The sequence below is a fragment of the Cryptomeria japonica genome, chromosome 8, assembly GCF_030272615.1.
Source record: "Cryptomeria japonica chromosome 8, Sugi_1.0, whole genome shotgun sequence".
NCBI classification, from domain to species: domain Eukaryota; kingdom Viridiplantae; phylum Streptophyta; class Pinopsida; order Cupressales; family Cupressaceae; genus Cryptomeria; species Cryptomeria japonica.
Window position 1 is genome coordinate 303,737,261 of NC_081412.1, and position 14,451 is coordinate 303,751,711.

General features: G+C 38.4%; 1 protein-coding gene across 4 annotated transcripts in view; it reads left to right on the forward strand.

The window, feature by feature from the left end:
- LOC131060560 (uncharacterized) overlaps window positions 1–14,451 on the forward strand; it is a 190,436-nt gene that overhangs the window by 62,899 nt on the left and 113,086 nt on the right. For all 4 annotated transcript variants that reach the window (XM_057993828.2, XM_057993826.2, XM_057993827.2 and 1 more), the window contains exon 2: window positions 264–349. In XM_057993828.2, the coding sequence (XP_057849811.1) occupies window positions 264–349 (86 nt within the window). The remainder of the gene's footprint in view (window positions 1–263; window positions 350–14,451) is intronic.

The following is a 14,451-nucleotide window of genomic DNA, read 5'->3' on the forward strand; positions in this document are numbered from 1 at the left end:
CCAAATGCTGCTTCAAAGTCCCAACAATTCTTCACTCCATCTGCTCCTTCTGCATCTCAATTTTGTCATAAAACTGAGACTTTTCTTTTCAATTAATCTATTTTATTTTTCCTAGAGAAGTTTGTTTTCTAGTTATCTTTGATAATTTAAAAATAGCAATTTGTTGCATCTGATTAAAGAAGCGATTATTCTATATGAGATATAATTGGCGAGGGTTTGTACAAAGAGGATTATTTGCTTACTGTCCTTTTGGATATTTGCAGATGGTATCAATTAAAAGTCAGCATGAGATGGGAGGGTTCAGATGAAGTTGCTCCTGGTTTCCCTGCTCGCGTGGTGCAGTATGAAGGTATTTTTATCATATTAATATTTGATTTTCTTTCTAGTATAATGGTTTGCATGAGAGCCACTTCCGAGGGCTGTTACATTCAGGTGAGTTTTATGGCATTATAACAATTCTAACTTTAGGTAATCATGCCTGGACTCCCACATGCTGATATCTACATAGTTGTTCGGTGGAATAATAAAATAACTATTGAGCATTTACTAGAATGCTATTTTAAGGAGGCATCTTCTTTACATAGCAATAAATGGTTAATGAATTTGTTCTTTATAGTATTTGCTTAGAGAACATATATATGATATATCAGTCACAATGAATGGAGGAAACATAGCAATGGTTCCATCTCTTATGCATATTGCAGTCAGATCATTTCTTTATATGTATATGTATGTGCATCTCTCTCTCTCTCTCTCTATATATATATATATATATATATATATATATGTACACACACACACACACACACACACACATATATATATATATGTATGTATATATATGTACATATGTATGTATGTATGTATACACACACACACACACATATATGTGTGTGTGTGTGTGTGTGTGTAGAATCTGGATAGATAGATAGATGGATGGATGGATGTTTATGTAGCAGTGTGCTTACCAATGAAGAATATTCTTATCTATATATATAGAGAGAGATAGATAGATATATAGATAGATATTTATGTAGCAGAGTGTGCTTCATTGTGCTTCATTGGTTCCTAATAGAGCGGTGAGCTCTATTAGGAACCAATGAAGCACACTTTGCTACATAAATATCTATCTATCTACACACACACATGTTTATATATACACACACATATTTATATCTATCTATATCTATATATAGATATACATATATATATCATATGTGTGTGTGTGTGTGTGTGAGAGAGAGAGAGAGAGAGAGAGAGAGAGAGAGAGAGAGAGAGAGAGAGAGAGAGAGAGTTGTCTGCAAAATCATGTGGCACATCCTCCATGCAAGCGGTGAGCTTCATTAGGAACCAGTGAAGCACACTCTTCTACATGAACATCTACCATCTATATATATTAGATAGATGTATGCTTTTGTAGCAGAGTGTGCTTCATTGGTAAGCACACTCTGCTACATAGACATCCATCCATCCATCTATCTATCTATCTATCTATCTACACACACACACACATATATGTATGTGTGTGTGTGTGTGTGTGTGTGTGTGTGGGTATACATATTGCAGCTGCAACAATTGATTCATCCTGCTCATAGAGTGCTCTTTTGAGGGCGATATAAACATTGAAGAATCTTGAGTTCTTCGTTGGGTCTTTATGTTGCCAATTAGAGCATTTCCACTATGCAAATCATAACCTTGAATTGCATTATATAATGTCTTACCGGGAAGTAAAAAGTCTTTGACATAATCTACTTCCAATTGTGCTACTTGAGCATATGACTGAAGGAGGTTCAAGGAATTTGATAAAAAGCAAGAAACAATCTGGGACGTGAACAATATTCTTGTTGAAGTTGTTTGAAGCAGTTCATCGATGACCACATAAACCGCATGCTCCATTCCACTACAATCCAAAACAAACACCATCTTGAGCATATCTGATGTGAAAACATTCGATTTTGAGTATTTTGACTTTGGGAAAGGGATGGAAATTCTGCTGTTAAGAGCTAGTGACTCCATTGATGATTGACAGAAGAAGTAACTAAGTGAGAGAAGAAGCTACAGCATTAGAAAATACAATGTTTCACCCAACAATGAATGTGGCAAATTAATAGAGCAAGGCACGTTGGAACATGATATTGCAAATCGCCAACAAATCTATTTTGCACACAGGAGCCTTCAAAACAAGCCTTTGAACTTGGTTGAAGCATGCACAAAAATGATGTCACCTTAATGAAACTCTTGAGAGTTATTGCAGAATGAGTGCAACAGTTTGCGATAATAATAGTGATTGGAATTCCAATCAGATCACTATGACCGAGTCATTCACACCTTAAGGTCAGCTGCATATTAACACAAAATCATTAGTTTGAACCCCTTTGCTGGGGCCAACGTTCCAAGTTTATTAAAAGTGCCACATGAGGGAAATTCAAGAGTTTTATTTCCTTTATATGGATTGACATGTCATTGCTATTACATGCCAAATTTGCAAGTGCATCTGCCACTTTGTTGCCCTCTTTGTAGCAATGTTTAATTTGGTGGAAATCAAAAGTTTCTAAAATGTTGCAAGTCTGTTTAATGATATAATTGATGCTCCAGTTGACAAAAGATGTTTTCTTATAGGCATTAATAATAACCATTGAGTCACCCTCGATCCACTACATTACCGATTCGGGCACGGGTATAGATATGAGTACCGGTACGGATTTGCGAGTATGGCAATTTTTCTTTCCTTGGGTATGGGTACGTCCGTGTATATATATATATATATATATTTTCAAACACCAAAATTATTTTTATTACAATCCATACAATGTAACTTTCCCATACATAAATCCATAATTGCCAATAAATATATATAATATCGTAATATCATATTCATAATTTGCAAAACTGATAATATTCACCTTTCAAGTCTCGAAGTGTCATGACACAATGAAAATTGAAATTACAAGCCACAACCCATACTCATCCTCATCAGAAGCATCCTCATCAGAAGCATCAACTTCAAGGTCATCATTTGGTTCAATATCATTTGAACCATAATCCATTGGATTGCCACTCCCACTAGCTACGTTTGTGTCAAGTTCCAAAGCTGCCTCATCTATAGAGACTTGGGCAACCTGTGCAACTATAGCATCTAAATCAGCAAACTCAGGGGCTAGATCCCAATTCCTTGTCATACCCGCATTATATTCAGGTTTGTTATGTGAATGTAGACCAAATCCTCTTCTTTTTTTGCACCCAAACGTTTGCGCTAAATTTGGATGAAGGAGTGTACTCGGGTTTGCATACAACATTTAGTTAAAAACTTTAAACATAAATTATAAAATAAATATTTTAATATAATAGCATTGAATGGAAAACGATAAAAATAAAAATATACATACCTGGGAGAGAATTTTAACTGCAAGAGGCTATGAGAAAATGGAGTCTTGACCATGTACATACCACCACTCATCAACATCTATCCCATATTTGGCATGAAGAGCTATAGTATCATGACATTCAAAAGATATGAATTGGCCAAACTCCCTCAAGGCAATATTTCTAGTTTCATCATCTGAATATATCTTTTTAAATGCAGCCCTATAGCCAGTAGCAACCTCTGCATCTCTATATGGTGGCACCCTCCTTGGCAATGCAAGTATCTCTGAGCTATAAAACTTTGGTGACAAAGAAAATGCTAAGAGATGTAAGGGGGTGGTCATCTTGTTCCAACGGTCAACAACAATTTGTTGCACAATTTGGAAAAATGTTTCCGTTGGGTCATGTTCCTTGGCCTCTATTATTGATCTTATTTTCTCCACCATGGAGTCCATGCCATCATAAATTTCACCCCAACATGGGTGATTAGTATTAGCATACCTAATCATGCTCATGATGGGCTCGGTGAAACTCAAAACATATTCCACATGATCCCACTAATCATCATCAAGCATCAATGCTCTTACTTTTTGGGCTCCTTCTATGCTTGACTATTTCCATACACTCCATAAGGTGTTGTTGATCATAGCACTCAAGGCCTCTCGCATCTTCACAAGTCGTCTTAAGATGAGTGTGTGAGATGCAAATTGTGTTTCCACAAACTAACATTGCATAAAAAAATACACTTCATATATTAACTATATAAAATAAATATTAAAAAATTAAAAAATTTAAAACAAAAAATTTAAGTTATCTTCAACAATTCCAACTTGGAGAAGGTCATGAATATGGTTTGTGACATGTGATGATTAGTCACAAACATTTGAACCTCCTCACCCTCTGTGGAAACTTGTTTGGCCTAATCAATTTGTGTGCTAATCTTTTGCTTGATTAAATTGAGTGAGTGGATTGCACATGTTGTCCTAAAAATATGACTATATGTAGCCTCCACTGTATACCCAACTGCCCTACAATTTTAAGCATTGTCCATTATAACTTGGACAACATTTTGAGGCCCCACCATGTCAATGGATTCTATGAGGATATGGGCAATGAAACTTGCATCTTTCACTTGCCCTTCACAATCCATTGCTTTCAGAAACATCACCCCTTTAGGGGACACTTCTATAATATTGATTAATGGTCTAGTTTTGCAATCTTTCCATCCATCAGAAATGATGGACGCACATATTTCTGGTCATGTATCTTTGATCACTCTCAATTGTGTCTCTGCGGAAGCTTTCTCCTTCGCTAATAAGGTGGTTTGCACCTTTTCATGGTAGGGAGAAACATAATTAGGTGTATTGCAAAAGGTATGCACCATCTCCCACCAATAAGGTGATCTAACAATGTTGAAAGGAAGCCCATTGCCATAAATGCAACGAGCAATGCTCTGATCTGCAACCTCTTTGATTTTTTTTTTGAAGTCCCTATCCAATGGGCCTCTTTTTTGTGTAACCACAACATCCTCTAGTTCAGAAGGTGGTGGCATTGCCATGAAAGAATGTGGGGCAGTCGGTCTTGTGGAGCCATTAGGAGGCCTCTTTGAGCTTGCTTTGGCAAGAAATTGATCAATCTTTGGTTTGTTGCTTCTCTTGTCAGCTTCCTCTTGTTCTCTAATATATTGCAAGATTAGAGCTTTTGGCAGCCCTTTGCTATCTGGCTACTTACAAGCTTTTATTCCGCATCCAGGGATGGTGCAAAGTGACCTTTCTCTCAATTGTATGAGCTACTATACTCTATGCCACAGTGGTTACACCGCCAAAGAAAACTCTTTTCACCAGACATTTTCTTGATCGTTGTATAATGCCAAAGTGACGGATTGTCATCAATTTTAAAAAGGCTCGCTTCAGTTCAGGCCTGGGCAACTAAACTAGAGGTAGAGTTTCCATTTGCAGCCATGATGTATGAATAATGAACCTAAAATAGAAAACTCAAAACATTATTGAAAAAAATTGGAAAACATTTGGCATTATAACCCCCTATTATACATACAAAGTGTAAAAAAATATTCAAAACTTCTTAAAAAAAACTTACAAGAAAGTACAAGAAAATAACAAATGATCCTGAGTTTCTTCTTCTTGACTGCATAAAACACAATTACAATGTGCAGACATACCAAGTTTCACCAATCTTTCATAGGTGTGAGTTGGCCTGTTTAAAGTCAGCCATGCAAAAGTCCTTGCTTTTGGAAGCATTGCAAGATTCCAACTTAATTTATATGGCCAATCTATTATATCAGTAATGCCTTTGTGAATGATTGATTTGTATTCTAGATTGAGATTATAACTCCTTGACTTGGATGGGGCCCATATGAGATATTTTCTGTATTGGAGTAATAAAATTTCCTGTGTTGGAGAAGAGTGGACAGCTGGACTTTTTGAATTTCTGGAAATCTACATTCACTGAAACTTATCCATCTGGTATTTGAGAGGATATTATCATCTAGTATAAAGTAATCCTTCAATGTAGAGCCCCAATTTTGTTTCAAGAAGAGCTTTGCTTCTTCTAAACCTGCAATTTTGGCCAATGGAGGGGGTAGCCATTCTATGACTCCTCCCAAAACAATGCTTTTGCCCCATTGTTAACTGTTCAAGATAAATGTGGGGTAATGACATCCCAACATTTTATAATAAAATTTCACATTTTTGAACCCTTTGGAGGATTTGATGTTGTGAAAATTCGTTCAAGGTCATGTGAATCTATGTATTTGCCTTGAATGATTTTAGCTCACTTAGATGAAGGTTTTGCAAATACATTCCAGGCTAATTTGGCACCTAAGGCCAGATTTCTAGCTTCAAGGTTATGTATGCCAGCACCACCAAGTTCTTTATCTTCACATAGTTTGTCCCAAGACACGAGGAATTTTACACTTTTTCTTAGAATCTAGGTTCCCTTGCCAAAGAAAATTCCTAATCCCCTTCTCTATATTAATTTGTACTGCTTTTGCGAGCTCGGGTATAGATATAATAAAATTTGGTATAGCTGAGAGGAATGCTTTTGTCATAGTTATCTTTCCTGCCATTGATAACCACCAGCCTTTCCATGAAGATACCTGATTTTCAATTTGCAACAGAATTTTATTCCAAAAATCAGGTTTATTTGGATGCACATAAAAAAGAATGCCCAAATATGGACATGGAAGATAGTCATACTTGAAATCAAGCATTGGAGAGGTATTAAGAAAAATTATTTTGACTTACCTGCATTTATATTTTGACCTGAAACCATACAATAGTCAGATAAAATGCTTTTGATCACTTTTGCTTCCTGCACTGTTGATTTTCCAAAGAGAAGAGTATCATCTGCAAAGAAAGAGTGGCTAGTGGATATGTTTGTTCTGGGAATATTTTTGAGAGTGAGATCCTGCAATTGCTCTACTCAGGGATTCCGCCATTAATATGAAGAGGGAAGGAGATAGGAGATAGGGGACCTCCTTTGCCTTACACCTTGAGAAGTGCTGAAATAATCTGCTGGGCTACCATTAACTAACACTGAAAATTTAGCCTTGGAGACAAAAGATTTAACCCATCGACACTATTTGTGAGCAAACCCCAGTTTATTTAATACTTTGAAAAGTAATTATTAGTTTAGTCTATCATAAGCCTTCACCATGTCTTGTTTAATAATACATATTTGCAGCAGAAGTTCAAAATATCACACATAGCATTATATATTGTATAATAAACAAAATTGCCATAAAAATAAAAAATATTACAATGCCAATTAGTCAAACTTGAATGTCATGATATATACTATATATTAAAATAAAAAAAAATGATAATATCAAGCATCAACTATCAGCCATTATTTATCAAGCATCATCATGTGGGTCTTCAAAACTGTCATCAACATCCATATTATTGAAAAATAATAGAAGGCATTGTGCAATAACTCCCCCCAAAAGAAAAAGTCATCTTTCAGATGACAAGGAAAATAAGTTAGCGTCAAGTAACATTAGGGATGATTATCCAATCTGATCACAATATTGTAGACAAAGACCTATAGTGAAATTTGGAACCATAGTTCACAAACTCAGACTTGGAGTGTACTTGAAAAATCAAATGAGTTTAATTGGGGTTTTGGGGCAACGCCTCCCAAAGGGTCAACGGGTAGTGCCCCTTGCAAGGGTTTGGGGGCAGCAAATTAAGACCTTTAAAACCACACAAACCTTCATGGCACACATCATTTTGCATTCACAATAAGAGAAATATTTTTGTTTTGCATTCATAGAAATGAATTTGTTTTGTCTTTAAAATGCATTCGAATCCAAGTTTTAGGGTTGGGGGGGGGGGGATTATGCTTTTTGGTCAAACATAGAAGTAAAAAAAGCATTAAAAAATACATCACTTTGGCATCATTCCCTGCTAAATTTGCTGCGGGTACACTTGGGTTCATCCTGGATAGACTTGTAGGCGAAGTGTGGGACCCTGGGCGGTCCCCATGGTGGCCTATGTTAAATGAAACTAGTTGTTGAAAGGGAAAAATATACGAGGCAAGGAAAGAGCCATGGGTGCATGCTCCTCCAACATAACCGACTAGAAACGGTGTTCTTTGCAAAATGGACAAGGCATGAAAATAAAAATGACCAGTGCTTTGGAATATATCATCAATGTTGGACAGAAGTGGATAGTAGAGTGGCTAGGTGCATATATTAAGGTGATTTGCTCACCTTATGAGCAGAATATAACGAAGGCAGTTGGCACTAGGTCTATGTCTAAAGTATTCTAAAACCCAAGTGTTGAGAAGATACATGAAAACCGTGCTAATCATTGTTGCAGTTTTTAGCATATCGAGTTCGTGGTGGCACAAGTAGTCCCTTGTTCAGTATTTCATGCCTTTGGAATCATAAATCAAAGTTTCAATGTAGAAAGAGAGGGATCAAATAACATTAAGGTTGATGATTGGAAGTGGCCCAAATAAGGATGAAAAATGATGCAAACATATCAAGTGATTGAAGTTCAATTAAAGATGAAAATGGTAGGGCTTACCAAGTCAAAATTGAAGAGAACTGTCTTGGAGGAGGTAATTGGTCAAAGATACTTATTATTTTTTTTGGAAAGGGAATGACTTGTGTAAGAAACCAAAACAAGAGGGTCCAATGCATTATAAGAATGCCTGATAGATCTCCTATAGGACATGACATACAAGAATATGAAGCTGCTTGTGACACAAACATTAGCAGAAGCCATAGGGAAAACTGCTATAATGATACTGAGGCTGTAACCAACTGGTTTCTACATATGGAAGTCTGTAATATAAATCTTTTTGGTTGAGATTGATTCATCTTATAATGAGTTCCTTGTTACAACATACCCAAAAGTAGTTGTAAAATTATATTAGAATATTATCTTCGTTATATTTGTTTCTATTATGTTTAATGGTCAATATATTGTAAATCTTGTATAATTAGATTCTTTCTAATTCCGACGATCGTTTCTTATTACAAACATCGTTTCTTGTAATTCTATTTAATGATCGGTTTGATCATTAGTAAATAACATTATAATTTACCAAATACTTTCGTATTATGGTATTAGAGCGCTGGTTATTTTCGAAATAATTTTTCAATTAAAAAATTCGTGACGAATTTTTTCACAGTTTCTTTGAAAAATTTCTTTTCTTTTTCGAAATTGCTCCTGGTTCATGTCTGGAGGATTGGTCAAGGGTTTTTCTGGTTCATCTGTGTTGGTGGCTTGCGTCACGTTTTCTTTTTCCTTGCTCGCGACCTCTAATCTCTGTCCGCGACCTCTATTCTTCGTTTGTGTGTTGGATCTGTAGGGTTTCATATTTCGCATCCTGGTTTCTGCAACTTACAATTTCCTTGCACGAGATTTTGTGCCGCATGATCTTTCCTTGTGGCGCCTTCTGTTCGTGGTTGTGGCCTTTCTTCACAACCTAAAACTCGCGATTTTTGATTTCGCGTTCTGTGTTGCCCTCAACATGAATTCATATTTCGTGTTCCGTGTTCTTGCTGGCGCGACATTGATTTTTGGCGCCCATTTCTCTTATTTTTCTTCGACAGTAGCTAGGGTTTTTGCCCTCTATATTTTTAAGCGGCTCTGAAGAATTTCACGACTTCTAGTTTCTGCAGATTTTCCATAGCAAGACATACGTTCTTCATGCGTTTTTTGGTGCTTCTGCGTCTAGGGTTTATTTCGAACCCTCCGTTCTGTTTCTGCGGCCAAAAAATTTTAGAAAATAATTCTCAAAAATAAGAGACCTGGGTTTTTCATCAGCTTTTCTAGGTACCTGTCAAATTTTTTTTGGTCCTCCAGAAATCCGTACATTGGGATCCGTGTCAGAAAATTTCTTGCAATCTGCCTTGAAATCAGTGCTAGTCTTTTTCCTCCGTTTTCTTGCACGTGTCACATTTACGCGATTTCATGTGTCTTCTACCTCGATATTCGTGCCATCATTCAGTCAACCAGCTTTGACCTCAGTTTTCAGCAATGGCATCTTTGACAAATATTCTGATCGAGGGAAGTCATAAATTCAATGGTAGAAATTATAACACCTGGAATCAGCGGATGCTCACCATTTTTGAGTATTGCGTTATTGATCAATTGGTTCTTGGAAAGGCCACCCGTCCCACTAGAGCTAGTCCTGAACAGGGAAAGTTTGATGAACAAAATCGTGAATGAGTCATGCTCATCAAGCTCTTAGTGACCGACGATCAGCTTGCTTAGATACCTTTTGGCAAAACAGCTGTCAAGATATGGGAGCATCTCAAGACGCTGCATGAGACGTCTGATAAGAGAAGAGCCTTCTTTCTGAAAAATATGCTCTTCTCTATTGTCATGGATGAGCTCAAATCCCTTCAGGATCATCTCAATTGGATCAAGGAAATCTGTGACCCAGTTGGAAGCCATTGGCTAGAAAATGGAGGACATGGTTGTTATAACTCTGAAGAGCTTACCAAAGTCCTATGAGCATTTTGTCGAAACACTCAACATCACCTCAACTGGTGTTGATCTCAAGCTCGATGATCTCTACACTAAACTTCTGTAGCAGGATCAGTGGAAGCAGCAATTCGGCAACGGTAATAGCTCATTTGCTTCAGAACAAGCATTCGCAGCTAAATCCTTCCAGAAGGATAAAGGCAAATCACAATCTTCTTAGTCTTCTTAGCAAAAACCCTCTGCTCCGTCATTAGAAGGCTCGAAGAAGAAAATTTTTCAGTGCAATTACTGCCATAAATTGGGTCACATGAAGCTTGAGTGTCGTAAACACTTGGCTGCACATGCTAAGCAAAGTAGTTCGCAGCCGAAAGCAAATGTAGCAGAGCACATTGAGTAGAGTGAGATTGCCTTTTACGCCTTCATGGCGAAAAGACCTACAGACCATTTCAAATCCTCTGCCTGGTATATTGATTCAGGTGCCTCTCGCCACTTCACTCATCGCCGAGATTGGTTCACTGATTTTCAGCCTTACTCGGATTCAGTTATTTTTGGAGGGGAAGAGTATACCGTTGTCGGAAATGGCAATGTGTAGATTCAGTCTGGAGGAAGGAAATTAATTTTCCTTGATGTGTACTATGTTCCAGGAATGGAACTCAACCTTCTCTCAGTCAGTCAAATTCTTAGACATTCTCCTCGGCTCGATGTGACCTTCAGTTCAAATCAGTGTAGCATCATTGATTGGGAGACTCAGACAACTGTTGCTGTGGGTCTTGAGGATCATGGTCTTTTCAGACTAGTTGATTCTAGTGATTCTCAGGAGCTTGCCATGGCAGCCCAACGCTCCTTTGTTAGTACACTCTGGCATCAGCGGTATGGGCACTTAAATGTGCACTATCTTTCTCAACTTGTTTGGGAAGATCTTGTGATTGGATTGCCAGAGATCCAGACCCAGAACCTCGAAGTTTGCGGAGCATGTCAGGCTGGCAAATAGCATCAGACTTCCTTTTCGGATGGCGACTCTTGGAGAGCCTTTAAGGTACTCCAACTGGTCCATGCTGATATTTGTGGACCTATGGCTACTCCTTCTGTCACTGGGTCCAGGTATTTTCTACTTTTTGTTGATGATTTTAGTAGAAAAATTTGGGTGTATTTTCTTCATAAAAAATCAGAGGTTTTTGCTGTGTTTAAAAAATTTAAATCATTAGTAGAAAAAGAGTCTGGTAATCATATTGTAACTCTTCGGTTTGATAATGGGGGAGAATTCTGTTCTGCTTTCTCCCATTTCTGTGAACAACGTGGCATCAAGCGCCAACTCACTACACCTTATACCCCTCAGCAAAACGGTGTTGTTGAGCGAAGAAACCGCACGATTACCGAAATGGCTCGGTCTATGCTTGAACACAAGAGTATTTTGAAGAAATTTTGGGCTGAAGCAGTTAATACTGTAGTCTGTCTTTAGAATCGGTCTCCTACTATGGTTGTGAAGAAGAAGACTCCGGAAGAGGCCTGGTCAAGCCGCAAGCCCAAAATCAGTCACCTGAAGGTTTTGGGCTCCACTGCCTTTGTTTGGATCCCTGATGCAAAACGCACCAAGTTAGATGCCAAGAGTCAGAAACTCATGCACACCGGCTATAGTGATAATCACAAAGCCTATCGACTGGTTGATATTGAGATAGATCGTGTCATCTTCAGTCGAGACGTGGTTTTTGATGAGGGTCGAGGACCATTTCAGCTCTCTCCTCCAATTGTGGATTCAAAGGATCAACCTTTGAAGGCTTCAGACTTGGGTGTTCGTCTTCCATTAGGTCCACCTGATGGGAGGGCTCTAGCTGTTCCAACTCCTGCACCTTCACCAGTTCCTTCTCCTGCAGGATCATCTAGACATGCAGCTGCACCACCTGATTTTCCAGAAGATTCATCCGATCTTCTATTAGATGAACCTGATCCTGTTGCACCTCCTGTATCTGATGTTGGCACTTCTACTCTTCGGCCTAAATTGTGGGCTAAGACACTTGCTGATCTTCATGATGATGAGCTCATCGAGGGTTGAATTGCTCGAAAAAAGAGCAAGCAACTTGATTATGTCAATTTTGCTCTCATGGCCAACATTCACACTGTGTATGAACCTCAAACATACACAGAGGCGAAAGGGATACCTGAGTGGGAACAAGTTATGGCAACTGAGCACTAGAGCTTGCTGAAAAATAACAATTGGGTTATGTCAGATCTTCCTCCAGGCAAAAAATCCATTGGGTGCAAATGGGTCTATAAGTTAAAATACAAGGCTGATGGTACTTTAGATAAGTACAAGGCTCATCTTGTTGCCAAAGGTTTCTCTCAGCGTGAAGGCATTGATTACGAGGAAACCTTTGCTCCGACTGCAAAGATGAGGACCATCAGATTAGTCCTAGCCATTGTAGCTTAGTGTGGCTGGAAGGTCCATCAAATGGACGTCAAGAGTGCCTTCCTGAATGGTGAGTTACAGGAAGAGGTCTACATCATGCAACCTCCTGGATTCAAGGTTGCCGGAAAAGAACACCAGGTGCTCAAATTGGTGAAAGCACTCTATGGCCTAAAACAGGCTCCTCGGGCATGGTACATGAAGATTGATAAGTACCTCACAGATCAGGGTTTCCAGAGGAGTCCTTTTGACTCAAATTTGTATGTCACGACTACTGGCAGTGATATCATCATTTTGGTTATTTATGTTGATGATCTGATCATCACTGGCAGCTCGGAATGTTTGGTTCAGGGAATCAAGCAGAATTTATGCCAGTCTTTTGACATGACTGACCTTGGCCTTCTGCACTATTGCCTAGGTGTTGAGGTTTGGCAGTAGTCTCATGGCATCTTCATTTCTCAGTCCAAGTATGCCAGGGCTTTGCTAGACAAGTTCCGAATGCAGGATTGCAAACCTGTATCTACACCTATGGAGAGAGGCCTGAAGTTGTCAGCCAAATCCGGTTCTCCAATTGAGAATGAATATGATTTCAAGCAACTAGTGGGCAGTTTAATCTATCTCACCTCCACTAGACCTGATCTGAGATATGCAGTGAGCTACATATCCTGCTTCATGACAAACCCCTACATTAGAACATTGGCTGCAGCGAGGCAAATCCTGCGCTATGTCAAGGGCACTTCAGACTTTGGTATCCTCTATGGACGGACCAAAGATCTCAGACTCATCGGTTTCACAGATTTGGATTGGGCGGGCTCTATTGATGACAAAAAGTCTACATCCGGCTATGTCTTCAGTTTGGGCATAGGTGCTATCACTTGGACTAGTAAGAAGCAGCAGGCCATAGCTCTTTCCTCGACTGAAGCTGTATATCGAGGAACAGTCAAAGCAGCTTGTGAGGCAGTTTGGCTTCGACGGATGCTTTCAGACATCCAACTATCTCAAGCCGGTCCTACACCCCTCTTCTGTGACAATCAAGGGGTGTTGAAACTCACTAAGAATCTAGTCTTCCATGAGTGGACCAAGCATGTTGAGCTTCATTGTCACTTCATCTGCAAGCTGGTTGAAGATCGATCCGTGGATTTGCAGTATGTTCCTACAAAGGACCAGACTGCAGATATTCTCACCAAGTCCCTACTTCCGGATAAGTTTGCTAAGTTCAGGGGGCTGCTTGGTGTCGTAGACAGATTGACCATTAAGGGAGGGTATTAGAATAATATCTTCGTTACATTTGTTTCTATTATGTTTAATGGTCAATATATTGTAAATCTTGAATAATTAGATTCTTTCTAATTCCGACGATCGTTTCTTATTAGAAACATCGTTTCTTGTAATTCTATTTAATGATCGGTTTGATCAGTAGTAAATAACATTATAATTTACCAAATACTTTCGTATTAAATTAATCCTCCATTTCATTGTTGCCCACAACACAATTCAGCCATTGTCCACTACACAATTCAGCCATTTTATCTGCCATAACCACCCTCTAAACAGGCTCAATTTGGTAAGAAAAAATTCTGCATTCTTGTCATTTATATACTTGAATATTTTGAGATTGATTTATGTTTGGTTTTATTTGTTTATTTTCATCTTTATTTAAAGCTTATTGTCTGCGGACTGTTGTGAACCAGTAGTGGTTTCACCTACACCATGTTCCATGACATT